At 43.3% G+C, this 21,774-nt stretch overlaps 3 protein-coding genes and 1 long non-coding RNA gene across 8 annotated transcripts; all 4 read right to left on the reverse strand.

Annotated features, from left to right (window-relative positions):
- Positions 1 to 478: 478 nt before the first annotated feature.
- Positions 479 to 9,719, reverse strand: LOC306785466 (serine/threonine-protein kinase mTOR-like). 3 transcript variants are annotated; one of them, XR_013772410.1, is made up of 7 exons: positions 9,587 to 9,719; positions 8,985 to 9,127; positions 8,675 to 8,783; positions 8,259 to 8,491; positions 6,656 to 7,770; positions 5,643 to 5,782; positions 479 to 998 (listed from the first exon to the last, which is right to left on the reverse strand). XR_013772410.1 is itself a non-coding variant. In XM_079279852.1 (5 exons), the coding sequence occupies exons 2-5, from the start codon at positions 9,111 to 9,113 to the stop codon at positions 7,561 to 7,563; spliced, it is 681 nt and encodes a 226-aa protein (XP_079135978.1). In that variant the 5' UTR covers positions 9,114 to 9,127; positions 9,587 to 9,719; the 3' UTR covers positions 6,087 to 7,560. The 3 variants fall into 3 exon arrangements, 1 of the variants encoding a protein (XP_079135978.1); XR_013772411.1 differs by having other exon boundaries at positions 6,631 to 7,770; XM_079279852.1 differs by lacking the exons at positions 479 to 998; positions 5,643 to 5,782 and having other exon boundaries at positions 6,087 to 7,770.
- A 3,219-nt stretch (positions 9,720 to 12,938) lies between these two features.
- Positions 12,939 to 16,615, reverse strand: LOC306785311 (serine/threonine-protein kinase mTOR-like). 3 transcript variants are annotated; one of them, XR_013772400.1, is made up of 6 exons: positions 16,495 to 16,615; positions 16,250 to 16,392; positions 15,940 to 16,048; positions 15,524 to 15,756; positions 13,921 to 15,035; positions 12,939 to 13,047 (listed from the first exon to the last, which is right to left on the reverse strand). XR_013772400.1 is itself a non-coding variant. In XM_079279646.1 (5 exons), exons 2-5 carry the CDS (start codon positions 16,376 to 16,378, stop codon positions 14,826 to 14,828), a joined length of 681 nt encoding a protein of 226 aa, XP_079135772.1. In that variant the 5' UTR covers positions 16,379 to 16,392; positions 16,495 to 16,615; the 3' UTR covers positions 13,352 to 14,825. The 3 variants fall into 3 exon arrangements, 1 of the variants encoding a protein (XP_079135772.1); XR_013772401.1 differs by having other exon boundaries at positions 12,951 to 13,047; positions 13,896 to 15,035; XM_079279646.1 differs by lacking the exon at positions 12,939 to 13,047 and having other exon boundaries at positions 13,352 to 15,035.
- A 255-nt stretch (positions 16,616 to 16,870) lies between these two features.
- LOC306785973 lies at positions 16,871 to 17,400 on the reverse strand. The gene is made up of 3 exons (XR_013772454.1): positions 17,332 to 17,400; positions 17,171 to 17,230; positions 16,871 to 16,988 (listed from the first exon to the last, which is right to left on the reverse strand). It is a non-coding gene; the product is annotated as an uncharacterized lncRNA (long non-coding RNA).
- Positions 17,401 to 17,734: 334 nt separating this feature from the next.
- Positions 17,735 to 21,238, reverse strand: LOC306785759 (cilia- and flagella-associated protein 46-like; the record flags this gene model as incomplete). The annotated part of the gene is made up of 4 exons (XM_079280212.1): positions 21,104 to 21,238; positions 20,878 to 20,990; positions 18,016 to 18,097; positions 17,735 to 17,831 (listed from the first exon to the last, which is right to left on the reverse strand). The coding sequence occupies exons 1-4, from the start codon at positions 21,235 to 21,237 to the stop codon at positions 17,735 to 17,737; spliced, it is 426 nt and encodes a 141-aa protein (XP_079136338.1). The 5' UTR covers position 21,238.
- Between the last annotated feature and the right edge of the window lie 536 nt (positions 21,239 to 21,774).

Here is a 21,774-nt window from a genome sequence, read left to right on the forward strand (position 1 = left end):
GAAGTTAAAAACTCAAAGAGTCGGCTCTCCACGATATGTCCAAGAGGTGTTTACGCTCAGGTCCAAGTGCAGAGTGAGCGATCAGAACGTTCTGAGGCCTCAAGTAACCTCGGGTGGGTCCGTTTCCATGGCATTCAGTGATGCGTGCGTGTGTGAGATTAGCCAAGACAGAGAGAAATATGAATTATTTTATCTTATATATAATATATTTTGTATTTGATTTATACTCGTTATTTTTATTTTATCTTCCAGTGCTCTATTGCCATTCAGTACAGCTAGTTGTCTCTGCTTATTCTAATACAACAAATCTGTATTGGAAATTGAGAGAGAGAGATTAAGTAAATATATATATACATTTATTTATTTCTCAATGAATCTTTCTAGTAGAGAAAAGAGCCTGGATACTTGCAATCCTAAGGCAGAGGACAGTTAACAAAAACAGCAGCAGCAAAACAAATATCAGCAAACGTGTTTATTAACTTGCAGTAACACATATGCACATACTTTATATTCTTTCTATAAGTTGTCCCTTTTTCTGCTTACAAGGCAGTCACCCTCCCCTGAAGGATTATTTTCTCCAAAATTGTCCAAATCACATTCAGTAAATGATGAAAAGAGAAACATTTATCAATAATATTCACACAAGGATGCAAACTTAGAAGATTGACACATTTTACACAGCAGAATACACACAAATTCATATAGAAATCATTTACATGGATGTCTTATTGTGGGTTTAAATAAATAAAAGAAAAAGGTGACAGTCACAACGGTCATCTGTGTGACAGCAACAATAACACATCAGAAGTGTATTGTCCTCTCTACTGGTTGTCCTATTAGTAAAGGCTTTATATAGTTTGAGAGCTAATTTCATTGTAGCTTTAAGTACAAGAATGGAGATATTACAAATGGACTGATGTCTTAATTCCAAGCTACGGTTGCTGAATGTTTGTCTCCGGTGAAGAGGCCGTCGTTCTCCCCCCTCAGCTCCTGGCTCCCTGTAACAAAACAAAATGTAGAGTTAGTTTTATTTCACACCACAAAACAAAAGGAGCAAAATACTCAAATGTAGTTTATCCGTGTAATTAATCTCAACGTTTGTAATGTTACCGGACTTAAAGTGATATTTCAGGTTCACAACCTGTCTACTTGAGCTCCTGTTGGTCCGTTAATGGACATAATCGTCACAATCTCAGTAAGATATTGGTCAACCTCTGAGGTTTGAACGTGAAGGCATTAAAAGTTCCTTTCCAAGCTACCGTCGGATGCAAGCAGACGAGCTCCTGCTAACATTAGCTTGTTAGCTAGCTTGTCAGCTATTGTCACGTAACCATGAAGTAGGTCAAGTGACTCTTCCAGTAAATAATAATATATTATATATTTAAAGCGATTTGTATAGCGTGGACAGTTCTGAGAGTAATGAGTCAATGGCAATTACATCATATGAGGTGCACCAAGCTATCAATAAACTGTCTGAAGGCAAATCAAGTGGTTTAGACCATATTACTGCTGAACACCTTAAATATGCTAGTCCGAGGTTAGCTCCTCTCCTCGCTATTTGTTTTACTGGCTTCATGGTTCACGGCTTGTTACCAGACTCAATGCTGTCTGTTCTCTTAGTGCCAGTCATTAAAAACAAAGCTGGTAAAGTATGTAGCCTAGAGAATTACAGGCCCATTGCTTTGGCCAGCGTCCTGTCAAAAGTCCTAGAAAGAATTCTGCTGGACAGAATACAGGACTTCATCACCTCCACAGATCACCAGTTGGGCTTCAAAGCCAAACATGGCACTGACTTGTGTATATATGCCTTAAAGGAAATTGTAAACAAATACAGAGGTCAAAACTCATCACTTCTTATGTGTTTTATTGATGCCTCCAAAGCTTTTGATCGTGTTAATCATAGTAAATTATTTTTTAAACTGAGCCAAAGAGGTGTCCCCACATACATTGTGAGAATTCTGGCTTACTGGTATGCGCACCAGAGTATGCAAGTAAAATGGGGTAAAAGTGTGTCAGCCCCATTTGGGGTTAGCAATGGTGTCAGACAAGTTCTGTTTAATCTGTATGTTGATGATCTGTCCAAGCAACTGACAGCCTGTAATACTGGGTGCATGATTGGAAATACTCTGGTTAATCACATCATGTATGCAGATGATCTGGTGATCTTTAGTCCTGTGTATATTTAGACAGGTTCCACAAAGAATTGCTCAACAACTTTGCTTGAGGGCCACTGAGGAGCCATCTATGCTGCTTTGAAATTCTGGCAGGTAATACATCTTTCTGTCAATTAACCCTCTAACTAGGAACTCCGAGTCCATGGCAGGGAGTGCCACTGTAGTTTGCCTTGCCTCACGATTTTCTCCCATCACATCAGTAACAGTATTTGGTTTGACCAAGTAAATTATTTTTGCACACTGAGTGGCCTGATTTCTAGTGATGCACTTTGAAGTTAAGAAGCGTTGGGACCAGGAGCCTAAAGAGGTGCTTTATGTGAGTCAGAGAGTGGGGGGGAGAGCGAGAGAGTGAGAGAGATGTAAAAATAAGTCTATTTCATTTGAATTTAGAGACTACAGTGAGTTGTTTGAACTCAAGTTAGTAGTCAATCAATACAAACAAGCCTTTTTGGTCCTCTTCGTTTACCGTAGTCTCATCCGTTCTTGGGTTGCTTGGTAACGCTCCCTAACTACAAACACGGATGGTGGCTCTGTTCAGCATTTTACTTTCGACACAGGGTTAGTTGTTCATTAAAGACACTAATATGTGGCATATTTACAGTGACGGTAAAATGAAACGTACGGACGTATTGCTTTTCTAATATTCAAGCAGTTTTGAAATTCTTGTTGACCGACGTAACACCTTTCACACACCTGTAACACTGCAGTTTTAAATGGGGTAATTTAGCGCGAACAATAGCGTAACTGGCCGTCCTAACCTAACCTAACCCTAACCCCACCAAAATAACCAGTGGACTATTTCCATGTACTTGTGTACAATAATTGCGCAAGATGAGCCACAGTGTTCATTTAAAATGTCATCATGTCAAAAGCAACGGAAACATTTTGTCTGATTCTGTGGAGCAAAGAGTCAATTATTTTAAGGTTACCCGTGTCTCAATGTTTATTTGTGTCCACATAAAGGTTGTCTGTTGTTGAACCAACTTTCCCTCAGTTTTCCTTCTTTACTTCTACTTCAGTTGGTGATTTCTTAAACTTCCAAGAATTCTACCATCCATCATGTAGATGATGTCACCGGACCAATTCCAGCTGCTGGAGAAACCCAAGTTTTGTAATGATAATGAAAACATGATGAAATAACCAAATGCTGGATGTACAAATAGCCTAAATGTGTTATATTATTACATATTTATTTCAAATAAGTGTATGCTGTTAATGGTTTGATATTGGACACATGCAAAATAGGTCAACATGTAATACAGTTTCAAAGGAAACAATGTATTATATTAAAATAAATTGGAAGACAAGACCTAAGCTACGAGTGTGAACATGTATAGAATAGACTAAATAGTCTGAAGAATAATATTACATTGAAAATGTATGGCTTGATCAAACACAATACTCTACAGAGCGTTTATGGACATAATATGAAGTATAAATCATCTGTAAAATCGTCACAATCTCAGTAAGATATTAGTCAACCTCTGAGGTTTGAAAGTGAAGGCATTCAAAGTTAGTTTCCAAGGCTAACTACGGTCGGATGCAGGCAGACGAGCTGACAAGCTAGCTAAGCTACCGCTAATGTTAGCTGACAAGCTAGCTAACGTTAGCGGTAGCTCTTAGCTAGCTTGTCAGCTGACGTTAACGGTAGCTCTTAGCTAGCTTGTCAGTTACTACTACTATGAACAAACATGTGATGTTTAAGCTCCCGGTTACGTTAGCTAGCTTGTCAGCTACGAATGTCACGTAACTTAACCGATCATTTTAACAAACGAGTTTACATGTTATAGGTTTGTAATAAAAAGTTATTTTGCAAGATGTTAATGTGTTGATGCAGTTTGGGATATTAGCATGTTTTCAATGCATAGTTTAGAATTATTCTATTTTTTAAAGTTTTTTTTTTACAGTTTTCAAACGGTTGCATGGAGTTTTTTGAAAATGCCGACATGATATGAGATTTTAGCACGTTTCAACAACGTTGACAACACAAATATGAACTTCTCTCAAATGAAGAGAGAGAAATAATTGTCCTGCTTGTAAAGGAAAGACAGATAAACTAGCTTTCATATCCGCGTCACTCCCAAATCCTAATTCTTAAAAGGGCCGCACACAATCCAAACTCTGTTAGGAGGCCCTTTTTAATTCCAGGTTACCCATCCCTACCTTCAGCTAACGTTGAAACGTGAAAGGTTCTCGCTAGAGCCCGTGTTTGGTTTGTCCGTTCTGGCCTGCTGTGGAAACATGGCGGTGCATGCATGGCGGACAACGTGGGATGGGTTCGACCGCTTGCCGACTCCTCCTCCCTTTCCCGCTGGCCATCCGCGCTCCCTCCCTTTAGGTGTGGAACGTCCTGAAGAGGCTCCGCCCCTGGTCCCCCAGAGGTCAGCAGAGTCCACCAAGAGGAGCAGGGAAGAGGAGCGCACGGAGCAGGTAAGTGTGAAGAGGCAGAGGACCGGTGACGTTTTGGTCCCAGCTGACCAGGAGGAGGAAGAAGAAGAGGATGAAGATGACCCTCTCACCCAGCGGTTACCACCTAGCAGTTTCTGGGATGGGTTCTACCGCTTGCCGACTCCTCCTCCCTTTCCCACTGGCCATCCGCGCTCCCTCCCTTTTGGTGTGGAACGTCCTGAAGAGGCTCCGCCCCTGGTCCCCCAGAGGTCAGCAGAGTCCACCAAGAGGAGCAGGGAAGAGGAGCGCACGGAGCAGGTAAGTGTGAAGAGGCAGAGGACCGGTGACGTTTTGGTCCCAGCTGACCAGGAGGAGGAAGAAGAAGAGGATGAAGATGACCCTCTCACCCAGCGGTTACCACCTAGCAGTTTCTGGGATGGGTTCTACCGCTTGCCGACTCCTCCTCCCTTTCCCACTGGCCATCCGCGCTCCCTCCCTTTTGGTGTGGAACGTCCTGAAGAGGCTCCGCCCCTGGTTCCCCAGAGGTCAGACTCGGACTGATAAAACACCAGACGCCTTCCCTCGCGTCTGGCGGGGTTGACGATAGGTAGCATCGTGCAGCAGAGCTTTTAAGTATCGCTTCTTTATACATCAAGATTGCGCTGCGGACGGCTGCCTCGACGTGTTGGTGCGCATTGTTTTGTTTTTAATTCAGTTTTATGCTGCGATACCCAGAGCTCTTTCACCAGAGAGGAGTTCATAAACATCAGGGGAACAACTCCAGCGGACTTACTTCCAACTTTTCAGTTAACTTCTGTGGAATTACTGGACATTCTCGTCCAAGGTGCTCTCACCTTAACTCATGCAGTCTGCGGTCCATCAGGACCAAGACCTCACGCCACACGAACACTTTCTTCCCATCCGCAGTCCATCAACAACACTTCTACTTCCATCAACAACACTTCCAACACTTCTACTTCCATCAACATCAACACTATTAACAATATTTCAATTGCAGGCAGTGGGTGGAGGAGCGGGTTGGGGGGGGGGGGGGGGGGCGGCAGGAGGACGTCACCGTACCCGCTGGGTCTCTGACTCTCTGGGGTGCTGAGAGTGGTTCAGTGGTCTGTGGTGGGTCTGGGTCTTCCTGGGATGATGGTTGGATGACGTCCACTCTCAGCTGCCCCACGAGTGAGCCAATAGCACAGAGGAGTCCTGCCCTGTGAGACACAAACACAAGAGATGAATACTTTGAACTCAACTATACGACCTTTACATTGTTGTGTTGTATGTATACTGTTTATTTATAGAGCAGCACAATAAAAATCAATGTATGACAAACTTTCTAAATATGTATTTTTATTTGAAACAATGTCAAAATATTTCTGATAATCTGACTATGTATGACAATTAATATACAATAAATATTGTGAAATTATAATTTAATGTCTTTGATTTTCATTTGACTCAAAGGCATTACTGTTAGTACTGTTACGTATTGATAATCATAATATTACATGTTGATATAACTAAAATGGGGAAAGCTTTAGATTATGGCCCCAACGTGCAGCATAATTCTTCCCAATTTAATTCAAACTAAATCATAAATAATTGAAATCTTTACTGATTGTTAACCAGTGCAGAACGTAATGATACATACATGTAGGTCCAAGGGAACAAGATCTGACATTAATGAATAATAAATTAATGAATTATTATAATTTTTTATAACACTGCTGTAGTTTATTTCAAAATGATCATATAGAACTTACCAACACTGGCGAGGCACAGATGATAACAAAATAAGGAACGACATAGAAAATAACTTCAAGGTACATTTGTGTTTTTACTTTGCAACAAACCAAGGTAGAGGAAGAAGAGTACTGTCAGGTACATACTGTTGGCCTAAATAGGTTGTTGTATTGACTGGGAAAGGACTGTATATTTTTACTGTGGTTCATTAAAAGGTGTGGCCACCAGGGGGCATCGATCAGAATGCACTCCAGACAAGATGTTCCTTTTGAGAGGTTTATTGACAATAGTCAAACAAGCAATTGTGTGTGCTCACCATTGCGCAGCAACACCTTACTCACTTTGAGTAGGACTTGGCTGCACCCGGACCGTCTGTCCAAGTACAGTACGTCATTGGTTGTGCTGACAAGGCAGGACGTATTCTCAGCTGCAGGTTTTATATTCACATCGTGCAGAACTTGCAGATGCTTCCCCTTACACTTCTGACATGTAAACTTCAGGCGGCACTGTGCAGCCTGGTGCGAGCGGCCGCATCTCCAGCATATTTTGTTGATCTTGATCCAGGCTGTTTTTTGTTCCACTGTCAGCTGTGCAAAGCTTACACACTGGTCGAGAATGTGCTGCGTGTTTAAGCAGTAGTGGCAGTATGCTGGTGCTCCTGCCACTCTTGCTCCTGTCGCGGTAATTCTCTGGCCGTGGTCCTGATTTGTTCTTATCCTCTCTGTACAGTGAAACGTACACAGTCTCTTGAATCTTCAGCTCATAGTCGAGCCAGTCTGAAAAGTGGAAGAGGTTGGGGATGGTAACACGCATGGGGTACAGGAACCTCTTGAACTCAGCCCGCATATCCTGAGGCAGCTTGGACAACAGCCGTGTCACATGTGACCCACAGTGAAGCTCAGTATGTCCACTGTCCCCAAGCTGATCTCACATACCAACTAGTGCTCTCAATCGCAGTGCAAACTGCTTGAACCCACAGGTGTCTCCACGTGCGATGTTCGGGGCATCCATCAGGTCAGCGATTTTTCTGAGAGCTAACTGGTGCGGCTGGCCATAGTTTTCAATGAGGCTAGCCATCGTGTCAGTGTAGGGCTGCAACGAGTTGTTGTAGGAGTCCGCTATGAGCAGTGCCTCCTCATACTTCAGGTGGTCCACCAGGATCTGATAATTAAAGCGCTCTGTAGCATCCTCAGGCAGCAGGTTCTCCAGGGCAACCTTAAGCCGAGCAAACTCCCTAGGATCTCCTTCAGTGAATACAGGGATTTTGGGCGTAGGACCACGGTACACAGTCTCCTTGTGGTGGGAGGATGAGAGAGGCTTGCAGTGCAGAGACAGCCCCTTCCCGGATGGCCTGCTTGGGGTCCCACACTGCGTAGAAGATGTTGTCAAAGAAGGGCTGCACTTGCTGAAAGAAGAAGGTGGGCGCGCTCACAGCCAGCTCCCTCAACACCAACACCTGGAGAGGACAGGAAAGCATTTCACAGCTGGGCATTGATTGCCGTTCTTGGGTCTTTCCAGTGTAAAATATGTGTAAATATTGTGCTTTGAGACATCACTCTGCAATTAATATCAACCCTTAGAATTAAAAAAAAAAAAGTGCTACTGGAAATAAATTGTGTGTGTACTGTTCCGTCATCATCTTAAATGTGTTGTCATAACAATGTTATATTTGGTTGCTAAAATGATGTGTCCATTCACCATCAACTCGGGGACGATGTGGTAAAGAGAGCGTGAGAGATGAATGTGTCCGGAGGAAACTGTGCCACTAAAATAAAAGTACTCTAGCTTTGTGCTGCTTTACAAAGTAAAAACGGGTCAATGGGACAATTTTGAGTGAAACTGTCCTCAGCCCTCATCTCCACCACACATACTGTAAACACCACCAAGAAGTGGCTTTATTTCAACAACAAACAACACAGCCCTTGCCGTCTGTGAATCACTTACTGCAGCATGGCGTCGGCCCTCATTTCTGTCTGCTCCCAGCCACTCCAGGGCCCTCTTCACCTCAAACTCCACATACTCTGCAGTGAAGGTGTCCCCTGCCATAGACAGGTGGCCCATGGCTTTAGAGGCCATCTCCATCACCACAGGGTCGCTGGACGGGAGCAGGTTGCGCAGGTAATTGGCAAAGCGGCTGATTCTGGTGGCATTGCCTCCCTCCACTCCAATCAGACTCACTGGAACACAGGATTGAGTCTCAGTAATATGCTGTTTCACACATACTGTGTGCTGTATTGCACATCTTCATGTGACATACATGCAGGACAGTCACTTATCTCTGGACAATTCCACCAGATCGTTGGTAAATCAAAAGTTAAATTGAATGAAGTTAATCTGGCATGTCGAAGTTTACGGCTTACCGATGGCGAGAATCCCTCCTTTCTTTTCATTCACATCAGAGCTGGATACCAGCTCAAATATGTGGTGGTTTAACTCATCGTAGAATGTAGTGGCTTCATCTTGACTTAACTGTGGAAGGCACAAAAAATGTGTGTTGAAAAAGCATAACTGATGACTTGTACAATGAAAGAAAAAAAAAGAAAACTAGGTGTCTAAAAAGTCTTCATATCCACAATGAATCAGTGTAAACAGCTGATCAGTCAGCTGTGGGCAACAACAGTATATTGTAATCCTATCCTAGTGGCAGGTTTCTATTACATCCATGTTTACCTCTCGGAGTTCTGTGGTCACATAGTGCTGCAGCTCTTTGGCAGATTTTGCTCTGGTGTCTTCATTTCGATTCTTCAGCCCACTGATAAACTGCTGCAGCACAGTGGCTGTGCCTGACATGATCACCATTTGGATGGCTTAATCTGCAAGGAGACATATAACGTGGATTTATGCCTTCGCTAACATTTCCTGGGTCGTCAAAGGAAATGCAACAAAGAAAAGAATAAGTTCAAATACCATACTTGGAAAGAGACTATATCCGTCCTGAGTTGTTTACACAGGTCAATGTTGTTGTTAGCTGACGTTGCAGCAAGCTAACGCGTCTGGTTAGCTTCAGAAACCTTACTGGTTAACTCAACATACCAAACAGACATTACACGAAACTAGAAAAAGTATACCCTGTACAATAATAAGAGTTAGTACAACACTGACATGTCTAAGTAGTGTGTCGTTGTGTTATGTCACGTAGGTTACAGGCTAACACAGAGCCTCATGAGTGTATCATGCTGCTTTTGTTTAGCTAACGTTAGCCATGGCTACGGTTAAGCTATCTATTGTAGCAAAGTGTTAGCAAGATAGCAACGTCGCTTTGAACCACTTACGTGTTTCTCTTATATGTGTCGGTCAATTTATATTCGGCTCTTGCAGAATATCTCTCATTGTACGACTACCTAGCTAGTGCAGAGAAATGTTAGCTAGGGATCGCATCGCTAAGTTAGGCTGGGCCGTCTGCAGCAGGGTACGTGCGGAAAACTTCACAAGCGCTGTGTTGCGTCGAGTGGCCTGCGCAGAGCTGAACGCATGTAGCGCATATGTCCTTGAGTAAAGTACAGTTTTCAGTAAAAGTTTGCATCCTTGTGTGAATATTATTGATACGTGTTTCTCTTTTCATAATTGACTCAATGTGATTTGGACAATTTTGGAGAAAATAATCCTGCAGGGCAGGGTGACTGCCTTGCAAGCAAAAAAATATAAAGTATGTGCATATGTGTTACTGCAAGTTAATAAACACGTTTTGCTGCTGTTGTTTTTGTTAACTGTCCTCTGCCTTATTGCAATCCAGGCTCTTGTCTCTACTAGAAAGATTAATTTGAGAAATAAATAAATATATGTATATGTATATATATTTACTTAATCTCTCTCTCTCTCTCTCAATTTCGTTTCCAATACAGATTTGTTGTATTAGAATAAGCAGAGACTGGTTGTGTAATGTTTACAACTCATAGCTGTACTGAATGGTAAGTCAAATACAAATAACTAGTATAAATCAAATAAAAAATATATTATATATTAGATAAAATAATTAATATGTCTCTCTTTCTGTCTTGGCTAATCACACGCACGCACTCACTCACGCACGCGTCACTGAATGCCATGGAAACGGACCCACCCGAGGTTACTTGAGGCCTCAGAACGTTCTGATCGCTCACTCTGCACTTGGACCTGAGCGTAAACACCTCTTGGACATACCGTGGAGAGCCGACTCTTTGAGTTTTTAACTTCTTGACTTTTGTTTGAAAAGCTACTTGATACAAAACTTGTTGGAGAAACTACTGGATCGCTATACTCTCGTGGACAACAGAAGCACGCAAGATCTTCGGCTGTGAGAGATAGCCCATCCCTCTGCGGGTAAGTTACCTTTTACATTTATTTTAGCATTTTTCTTTTGATTCACCCCCTTCAAAGCATTTAAAGCATTCTCCGTTTAGAAATCAGTGAAAGGTGAACAGTTGACACTATATTATCAGGCCTGTCGGAAACAGACGCTCGTGTAAACTGATTATTCGAGTGGCAGAATGTCTTAAATGTTGCGGGACATCTGTGGAAGGTGTTCACAATAATGTAGCTAGATGTTTAATTAAACACAGTTATTTTGGTTTGAAGGCATCAAATCTTCCTATTTTAACATTAAAATGTATATTTCTGAAAATAGAACACTTTCAATAAATGCTGAAGTTGTGCACCATGGTAACCATATGGAACGAGAGGCGAGCGTCTGGCCGTAGCCTACGTCATCAAACCAGGACACGATGCGACCCTGTTATTGAACAAACATCTGATCCCTTGAAACTATTTCTCTAACGGAGTTGTACCCCAAACCGGACAGTTTTTAGCTCATGTTTCAATACAATTCACTTAAAATGTTGATAAAAATGATCGTGTAATGTTTTCAGTTGATTTAATGGTGTTAAACTGAAGTTAAACTTCGTACCTTTCAAACGAAATATTGTTGTAATTATTACAGTTAGCTTTGCCTTTACCAGAGTCGTTAAAACGATGCTAACCGAATTAGCCGTGCACTGCTAATGACCTAATCCGTACGGACTTCTATCCGCTGGTTTTTCGGGGATATTCTCATGTAACAGGGTCGCAAAATACCACCATCAATGCTGTCAACACATCCGGGACCGTAGTTTTGTCCTTCACAATAAGATATCACGCTTCAACAACTCCAAATGATGCAATAAAAGCTCCTTAATTTCCGTTTGACCGTATACCACCACCTGCTGGATGTTTTGTTAAACTCTTCTCATGTCAATCCCTGGCAAAACACCAGCTGATGTATGGAGTTTAACAATTATGTACACATATTGTATGTAACAATTAGTATCATAACACACAGTGCAGAGTAAGAGTTATATTACAGTTATATTCTTTTTATCATTATTAATATAGTTGTATTATGTGTTCAAACTAACAGAGGCAGAGCTGCACTATGTTTGATATTATTGTTAAAATATTAAAACAGCCTCTTCTGTGTTGGTGACTTGGTGACACGTGTAGTGCGGTCATCATTCTTTTCTAATTAAATCTTTGATTATTCTTCAATGTAATCCAGAAATATTTCATGTTATGAGAAATCCTTACAGTTTGAATTTTTCCCTCTCAGCTTCTGTGAACGACATCATGGCACTTCCTCCACCAGTGGGCTACAGCATCCTCCCCTACTCCTCTGACAACGGAGCAGGTGTAGTATGTGTTGTATTTGTAGTATGTGTAGTATGTATTTATTATGTGCATTCCCTCCTTTTTGGTGTGGAACGTCCTGAAGAGGCTCCGCCCCTGGTCCCCCAGAGGTCAGAAGAGTCCACCAAGAGGCGCAGGGAAGAGGAGCGCATGGAGCAGGTAAGTGTGAAGAGGCAGAGGACCGGTGACGTTTTGGTCCCAGCTAAGGAGGAGGAAGAGGACATCGAGGTCAACGACATGGAGGACGAGGACATGGAGGTCGACGACATGGAGGACGAGGACATGGAGGTCGACGACATGGAGGACGAGGACATGGAGGTCGACGACATGGAGGACGAGGACATGGAGGTCGACGACATGGAGGACGAGGACATGGAGGTCGACGACATGGAGGACGAGGACATGGAGGTCGACACAACAATGTAAAGGTCGTATAGTTGAGTTCAAAGTATTCATCTCTTGTGTTTGGGTCTCACAGGGCAGGACTCCTCTGTGCTATTGGCTCACTCGTGCTGCTGAGTGGACGTCATCCAACCATCATCCCAGGAAGACCCAGACCCACCAGACCACTGAACCACTCTCAGCACCCCAGAGAGTCAGAGACCCAGCGGGTACGGTGACGTACCCGCTGGGTCCCCGCTGGGTATTAGAAACAATGTCAAAATATTTCTGATAATGATAATCGTGTTGGTGCGCATTGTTTTGTTTTTAATTCAGTTTTATGCTGCGATACCCAGAGCTCTTTCACCAGAGAGGAGTTCATAAACATCAGGGGAACAACTCCAGCGGACTTACTTCCAACTTTTCAGTTAACTTCTGTGGAATTACTGGACATTCTCGTCCAAGGTGCTCTCACCTTAACTCATGCAGTCTGCGGTCCATCAGGACCAAGACCTCACGCCACACGAACACTTTCTTCCCATCCGCAGTCCATCAACAACACTTCTACTTCCATCAACAACACTTCCAACACTTCTACTTCCATCTGAGTGGTTCAGTGGTCTGTGGTGGGTCTGGGTCTTCCTGGGATGATGGTTGGATGACGTCCACTCTCAGCTGCCCCACGAGTGAGCCAATAGCACAGAGGAGTCCTGCCCTGTGAGACACAAACACAAGAGATGAATACTTTGAACTCAACTATACGACCTTTACATTGTTGTGTTGTATGTATACTGTTTATTTATAGAGCAGCACAATAAAAATCAATGTATGACAAACTTTCTAAATATGTATTTTTATTTGAAACAATGTCAAAATATTTCTGATAATCTGACTATGTATGACAATTAATATACAATAAATATTGTGAAATTATAATTTAATGTCTTTGATTTTCATTTGACTCAAAGGCATTACTGTTAGTACTGTTACGTATTGATAATCATAATATTACATGTTGATATAACTAAAATGGGGAAAGCTTTAGATTATGGCCCCAACGTGCAGCATAATTCTTCCCAATTTAATTCAAACTAAATCATAAATAATTGAAATCTTTACTGATTGTTAACCAGTGCAGAACGTAATGATACATACATGTAGGTCCAAGGGAACAAGATCTGACATTAATGAATAATAAATTAATGAATTATTATAATTTTTTATAACACTGCTGTAGTTTATTTCAAAATGATCATATAGAACTTACCAACACTGGCGAGGCACAGATGATAACAAAATAAGGAACGACATAGAAAATAACTTCAAGGTACATTTGTGTTTTTACTTTGCAACAAACCAAGGTAGAGGAAGAAGAGTACTGTCAGGTACATACTGTTGGCCTAAATAGGTTGTTGTATTGACTGGGAAAGGACTGTATATTTTTACTGTGGTTCATTAAAAGGTGTGGCCACCAGGGGGCATCGATCAGAATGCACTCCAGACAAGATGTTCCTTTTGAGAGGTTTATTGACAATAGTCAAACAAGCAATTGTGTGTGCTCACCATTGCGCAGCAACACCTTACTCACTTTGAGTAGGACTTGGCTGCACCCGGACCGTCTGTCCAAGTACAGTACGTCATTGGTTGTGCTGACAAGGCAGGACGTATTCTCAGCTGCAGGTTTTATATTCACATCGTGCAGAACTTGCAGATGCTTCCCCTTACACTTCTGACATGTAAACTTCAGGCGGCACTGTGCAGCCTGGTGCGAGCGGCCGCATCTCCAGCATCTTTTGTTGATCTTGATCCAGGCTGTTTTTTGTTCCACTGTCAGCTGTGCAAAGCTTACACACTGGTCGAGAATGTGCTGCGTGTTTAAGCAGTAGTGGCAGTATGCTGGTGCTCCTGCCACTCTTGCTCCTGTCGCGGTAATTCTCTGGCCGTGGTCCTGATTTGTTCTTATCCTCTCTGTACAGTGAAACGTACACAGTCTCTTGAATCTTCAGCTCATAGTCGAGCCAGTCTGAAAAGTGGAAGAGGTTGGGGATGGTAACACGCATGGGGTACAGGAACCTCTTGAACTCAGCCCGCATATCCTGAGGCAGCTTGGACAACAGCCGTGTCACATGTGACCCACAGTGAAGCTCAGTATGTCCACTGTCCCCAAGCTGATCTCACATACCAACTAGTGCTCTCAATCGCAGTGCAAACTGCTTGAACCCACAGGTGTCTCCACGTGCGATGTTCGGGGCATCCATCAGGTCAGCGATTTTTCTGAGAGCTAACTGGTGCGGCTGGCCATAGTTTTCAATGAGGCTAGCCATCGTGTCAGTGTAGGGCTGCAACGAGTTGTTGTAGGAGTCCGCTATGAGCAGTGCCTCCTCATACTTCAGGTGGTCCACCAGGATCTGATAATTAAAGCGCTCTGTAGCATCCTCAGGCAGCAGGTTCTCCAGGGCAACCTTAAGCCGAGCAAACTCCCTAGGATCTCCTTCAGTGAATACAGGGATTTTGGGCGTAGGACCACGGTACACAGTCTCCTTGTGGTGGGAGGATGAGAGAGGCTTGCAGTGCAGAGACAGCCCCTTCCCGGATGGCCTGCTTGGGGTCCCACACTGCGTAGAAGATGTTGTCAAAGAAGGGCTGCACTTGCTGAAAGAAGAAGGTGGGCGCGCTCACAGCCAGCTCCCTCAACACCAACACCTGGAGAGGACAGGAAAGCATTTCACAGCTGGGCATTGATTGCCGTTCTTGGGTCTTTCCAGTGTAAAATATGTGTAAATATTGTGCTTTGAGACATCACTCGGCAATTAATATCAACCCTTAGAATTAAAAAAAAAAAAGTGCTACTGGAAATAAATTGTGTGTGTACTGTTCCGTCATCATCTTAAATGTGTTGTCATAACAATGTTATATTTGGTTGCTAAAATGATGTGTCCATTCACCATCAACTCGGGGACGATGTGGTAAAGAGAGCGTGAGAGATGAATGTGTCCGGAGGAAACTGTGCCACTAAAATAAAAGTACTCTAGCTTTGTGCTGCTTTACAAAGTAAAAACGGGTCAATGGGACAATTTTGAGTGAAACTGTCCTCAGCCCTCATCTCCACCACACATACTGTAAACACCACCAAGAAGTGGCTTTATTTCAACAACAAACAACACAGCCCTTGCCGTCTGTGAATCACTTACTGCAGCATGGCGTCGGCCCTCATTTCTGTCTGCTCCCAGCCACTCCAGGGCCCTCTTCACCTCAAACTCCACATACTCTGCAGTGAAGGTGTCCCCTGCCATAGACAGGTGGCCCATGGCTTTAGAGGCCATCTCCATCACCACAGGGTCGCTGGACGGGAGCAGGTTGCGCAGGTAATTGGCAAAGCGGCTGATTCTGGTGGCATTGCCTCCCTCCACTCCAATCAGACTCACTGGAACACAGGATTGAGTCTCAGTAATATGCTGTTTCACACATACTGTGTGCTGTATTGCACATCTTCATGTGACATACATGCAGGACAGTCACTTATCTCTGGACAATTCCACCAGATCGTTGGTAAATCAAAAGTTAAATTGAATGAAGTTAATCTGGCATGTCGAAGTTTACGGCTTACCGATGGCGAGAATCCCTCCTTTCTTTTCATTCACATCAGAGCTGGATACCAGCTCAAATATGTGGTGGTTTAACTCATCGTAGAATGTAGTGGCTTCATCTTGACTTAACTGTGGAAGGCACAAAAAATGTGTGTTGAAAAAGCATAACTGATGACTTGTACAATGAAAGAAAAAAAAAGAAAACTAGGTGTCTAAAAAGTCTTCATATCCACAATGAATCAGTGTAAACAGCTGATCAGTCAGCTGTGGGCAACAACAGTATATTGTAATCCTATCCTAGTGGCAGGTTTCTATTACATCCATGTTTACCTCTCGGAGTTCTGTGGTCACATAGTGCTGCAGCTCTTTGGCAGATTTTGCTCTGGTGTCTTCATTTCGATTCTTCAGCCCACTGATAAACTGCTGCAGCACAGTGGCTGTGCCTGACATGATCACCATTTGGATGGCTTAATCTGCAAGGAGACATATAACGTGGATTTATGCCTTCGCTAACATTTCCTGGGTCGTCAAAGGAAATGCAACAAAGAAAAGAATAACAAGTTCAAATACCATACTTGGAAAGAGACTATATCCGTCCTGAGTTGTTTACACAGGTCAATGTTGTTGTTATCTGATCCCGAGTGTACAACTTGTCAGAGCGATATGAGCAGTAACGTTGGTCATGTAATGAATAGGATACATACAGGGTGAGGGGAACCTCTGTGAGCTACCCTCTCCCACAGCACAGAGCACGTTGCACCTGACGTCTGCTGTGTACAGTAACAACAATATTAAAAACTTTGACGATGGAAAACGTAGAGGTCATGGATCACCTTCAATGAAATATCGACCCCCCCCCCCCTCATGTTACAGTAGCTTTAGTTCATATTTGCAAAGCCGGCTGATATTCAGAAATGATCTTGAACTGTGAAATATCAGTGAGGATATACAGCGTATTAGGCAACAATTAAGTTCGGGAGGCCATAGACGATGCAGTTGAAGGCTGCTGGTGCCAGAGTGGTTTTGTGGCGAGCATCGTCTCCCTCCGAGTCACTGCGGAGCACTTGATCTGCAGAGAACAAGCCAGAGGAAGCCATGACTATATCTGAAGCTTATCTGAATTCACAAAGAGCCCAGAGCCTCACACACAGAGGAACACTTGGACATAGTTACAGGAAACAGAAATGCCAACGTGAGGCTAAATGAGGACGCGAGTGGGATGAACAGTGTCATGTGATCCTGTGACCTCACCGTCCCCTCTCCTCAGGGCGTGGACGGTCTGGCCAGAGGTCTGCCTGACCCTCAGTAAATCTGCATGAACACGTGGACACACACACACACACACACCTGTAAATTACAATGTATGAGGTGGATCGTACGTGGTGGGAAATGTAGAAAAGGCCAGAACCTACTGTCGAGCACATTGAGCATCGTGCGTGTGTTCTGCTGAAGGCTGCTGTGCCACTGGTGGAGGACAATACAGCCGACACCACACAAACTCAGCAGCAGAGCGGTCTCCAGGGGTTTCTCCAGGTCCAGCTGTGCTGCACTGGACGGAAGAGAAACACAGTGTTAACAGCTTATAGTGATCAACTGCTGTTAAAACAATCCCTTCATAGTAATCAAGTAGCCGCTTGCAGTGTTCATTTGGGATATTTTCATACATCATATGAAAATAATGTCATTAAAACTACTTTAATTCTATTTTTTCCTTCTTTACTGTATTCCCATGATGCTTTGCCTCGTGGTAAACCCTTCTGCTTCTGCCTGGCTAACTGATTCCCGTCACGAAGGGAAAAATAAATACATTTTCTCTCAATGTGCGACGGTCTCCCCGAAGCTTCTGACAAACGAGAGGCAGCAGCAGAACTCCGTGTTCCTCCGGCCGCCTTGTGAGGAACAGTCGCGGCGGCTGGTGATGGAGACAGAGGACAGATGTGCTCGGGGGAGAGCAGCTGTGGTTGAAGCCGCTCTTGAAACAACAGCTGTACTGTGTTCTTGTCAATACAGGAACTCAATGTCATTACTTAATAGAAAGGTTAGTGCAGAGGATTTTTGACAAACTGAGTTTGAGCTTCACTCGATAGAGCGGTTACCTCTTGGACATGTCGAGGTTCGATTGGCGGAGAACACTGGCACTGTTCTGAGTCAGGTCGAAGAGCAGAGCCAGGCGGCACTCTGAGGAGAGAAAACGTCATCCTCATCATTATTATTAGACAACTAACAGAACCCTCTTACGAACAGAAGGAGGAGAATTTCTAAGAATCATAAGAGTTGTATGCTGACACAATGATTATATTCTAAAACGATTGTTAAAACAACAAGGGGATCATTCAAGTATTAACAGTTGAGACACACATTGAGCTCAAAATATGGAAACAACCCCCAATGATGTTGTCTACTCGAGGAGACTAATGAAGGATAAGGCCTGTGCTCAGAACGTGGTGAAGCAGAGGCGTGAGACTAACGCTGACACACACCTTTCAGTCTCTTTATACCAACTTGTTTCAGAGGTTTTTAGACAAAGTGTGAGAATTCTAAATTGGAACCGGACAGGTTTAACGATTAGTTGTTAATTAGTAGTTAACACCGTCGGCTGCACACACCAGCCATGTCAGTGCACAGCCAGCGCACACACAGCGTGCTCATGGTTAATGACATCGTTTCAGTGTAAATAGTTAATCACCTCCTGTCTTTTGTTGTCGTTGCTGTCCGTGTTGAAAAATAACTATCGATCCATTGTGTTCAAAATTTGAATTGAATAAGTGTACGATGTAAATAACAGGTTGAACTTATGACACTTTAAAATGCTGTGGCTGTCAGTGACACAGTCCATCTATTAGAACACAAAATAGAGGCTTTCTACTGTACAAGCACTCGGACGAGACTAGAACGCTCGTGTCGGACACCAGGTGTGTGTCAGTGAGGCCTCGCAGCTATTCTGTCTGACCTCCTATATACAATGACGGTCTGTTGCTATTCAGCAGCCTGGGGCCGAAACATCCCCCCCCCCCATGTTAAGAAGCATAATATCATTACTTAAACAAGACAAAGTGATTTGTGATACGAGTGCAGGTGGTACGGCATGACACCCAAATCTGCCATCGGCTCTTCTTATCCTGATGGCTAATTAAGAGCGGCCCGGTTTGTTGTGAGGTAACAGCTGGAACTCAGACCATGGTGTCAGTCGCGCTATAGTTAGCAGCACGACAGCGCCGGGCTGGCGGGAGGCCCATATGTCTGGCCTGCGGCCATGTGTAAGGGCCAAGCTGACACTCTGTCGATCACATTGAGTCCACCCAGTCTTTGCATGCCGGCGGAGGGAGCCATTAAGATGAAGGCGTGTTGTTTTTGTGAAGTATATCTTGGAAGGGGTGAGGGACTGGAAGGTGATCCGGGGCAGCTTATTCTTCATCTAACGAGTGCTGGGGGAGGGAAGAGGCCCTCCTCTAGTGCGCGAGGAGAGGGAGACGCATTCCGCTTCCTGTTCCGCCGGCTGTAAATAAATCACCACGGTCAGGGGTTCTTTTGAGACTACTCCGGGGGGAAAGAAAATCATAAAGGTTCCACTTCTATTTTTCTCCAGCCATCATTTGACTGAGGCAACAGTGACTTTCGGCTGAAATGATTCAGCAAATATCCGTGTTAAAATACCACATAAAGAGCAGAGAGCCAATCTTAAGATATTTTGAGACGAGTGAAGCTGTGGGAATGTTAAAGTGTAGCAGGGATCCGTAAGTAAAACCTCATTGATCTCTCGCTGCAGGACAGGGTTACGTCTATAACCACACAGGGAACGAAAAGATTGATGGGTTTGAAGTGACTAAGCCCACTGCTCCATTTACTGCTTACATCATCGACAAACTGCTCCGCTCCGAATGTCAGTCATTCAGCCATTACAGTGTTTTGACGCCTTACTTTTCTTCCTAATACACCTTTTAAAACGGCTTTAGATAACTCAAACAGCAGTGTGGTTACATAGAACTCGGTAAGTGTTTTATACGACACAGTAACCTTCATAGTGATCTTTCATATTAGCTTGAGAGGGTTGTGAGATAGTAACTATCTCAGCAACATCAAGGGAAATCTTTTTTCAATCTTTGTTACTCAAACCATAACAGTTTGCACGTCTATCCCATCAGAGGGCTGCCTTGTACATGTCAGAGTCCTGGATGCGCATACATATGTACACATAGTATCAGGTTCTTTTACCAATGTCCCTGATGTCGTTGTATTTATATATTGTATTTAGCAGTGTGGAGGTTTCTAAGTCAATGTATTTTTAAAAACAGTTTTTTTTTTATAGGCTGTGTTAAGTTTGGTTCATCCAAAAATGGAAAGTGCTAAATATGTGCAATTTTTGAAAGAGCTCTGAATTTCTGAGATTAAAGTAATAATTTACAATTTCTGAATAAGTCCACTTTACTCTCTTCGAAGGCTGGATGCTGCTGGTAATACGGTGGTTCTGGGCAAAAATCACGAGTATTCCTTTATTGCTAAATCCGATTGCAAAGTACAATTTGATGATGTCATCCACTGCAGTTAAAATACATGGCAATCTGTGGTGTGATGAGGTCGAGCCAACCTGAGTGAAGCATTATGGTTCTGTGACCAAAAAAACAGGACTTTTCCGTTTTTCATTTCTCAGAAATTTGAGACTTTAACCTCAGAGAATGTCAGAGTTTTTTCTTTTATTACGTTATGATCTCAGAGAATATTCTAGTTTCCTTCTGGTAAACTCTTTTTTTTTACCACTTAAATCTCAGAGAATATCCAAATGTGTTTTTTATTTGTAATTGTATTACTTCAATCTCAGAAATAGATGTTTTTCTCATAATTTCTTCTTTTTTACACATACAATGGCCCTAATACGCTGTCGTACATTTGGACATGTTCAACATTTTAAAACAACGTACCTACATTCATTTGTACAGAAATGCTGTTTGGGTGTACAGTACCAGACAGATTGAAGGCTGCCAGTTTGGCCGGTGGGATGTTTGCCATGAAGCGCTCCATCCCCAGGTAAATGAAGGCACTGCATCTGCACAGCAGCTGCTCCATCTCGGACACACTTGATACATATTGGGGAAGGGTTAGCGGTGCAGATGAGGTGCATTGTAATGTCACAAACACAGTTGGTTCTGAGCACGCTCAGTGCAAAGACGTGCTGCATTGCATTCTGACCTGGGCGTTTCTCTGCTGCCCATGAAGCCCTCCCACACATGGCTACAATGCTGGCTGTGGGTTTCCAACATCTCCTTCATCCTCACGCTCAGACTGGTCCCTTCTGTGCCAGATGGAGAACAACATACAAACATGACGGATCCTTACACCGCTAAAGGGGCGACACTGAACCGGGAGCTGGAATATGACTCATACGAGGCCACAAAAGTCGAATAAAATGAAGTAAAATACTGTATTGTAAAAGGGAGAAGGATGCTTTGAGAGGCTACGCGCTGACATGCAGAGCGAGCTGGGCCAATGCCCGGCTGCAATACAGTATGAAAAGAACATTAATCACAGTAGAGCATCCCGGCACTCCTGTACTTCAGTCCAGAACACAGCATCCACGAAAGAAAAGCGGCTGGAGCTATACTGTACTGTAATTGATCACCAGCAACACACAATCTTTCTGCCATTTCCACTCTTGGATTTACTAATACACATCAATATTCTGCCTTATTAATCCTTTAAATGTGTAACATCATCTCTCTTACCAAAGTTGCCTTCATTGTGAGGGTCAACAATATCTGTGGGGGTATGTTAACAACAATACTCCAACATTTCTACAAATACGTGTCAAGAACACAAATAAAACAGCCAATTTAAAAACACACAAATAGGTTTGATACTTC

The sequence above is a fragment of the Melanostigma gelatinosum genome, assembly GCF_949748355.1.
Source record: "Melanostigma gelatinosum genome assembly, chromosome: 12".
Classification (NCBI taxonomy): Eukaryota; Metazoa; Chordata; class Actinopteri; order Perciformes; family Zoarcidae; genus Melanostigma; species Melanostigma gelatinosum.

What these genes read in the sequence shown, in the direction of transcription:
- LOC306785466 (XM_079279852.1), bottom strand. Translation starts at nt 9,113, where the DNA reads ATGGTGATCATGTCAGGCACAGCCACTGTGCTGCAGCAGTTTATCAGT. An exon ending in AGGAGGGATTCTCGCCATCG is followed by an intron (nt 8,492 to 8,674) that starts GTAAGCCGTAAA and finishes CCTGTGTTCCAG; the next exon opens with TGAGTCTGATTGGAGTGGAG. An exon ending in AGGGCCGACGCCATGCTGCA is followed by an intron (nt 7,771 to 8,258) that starts GTAAGTGATTCA and finishes TGTCCTCTCCAG; the next exon opens with GTGTTGGTGTTGAGGGAGCT.
- LOC306785311 (XM_079279646.1), bottom strand. Translation starts at nt 16,378, where the DNA reads ATGGTGATCATGTCAGGCACAGCCACTGTGCTGCAGCAGTTTATCAGT. An exon ending in AGGAGGGATTCTCGCCATCG is followed by an intron (nt 15,757 to 15,939) that starts GTAAGCCGTAAA and finishes CCTGTGTTCCAG; the next exon opens with TGAGTCTGATTGGAGTGGAG. An exon ending in AGGGCCGACGCCATGCTGCA is followed by an intron (nt 15,036 to 15,523) that starts GTAAGTGATTCA and finishes TGTCCTCTCCAG; the next exon opens with GTGTTGGTGTTGAGGGAGCT.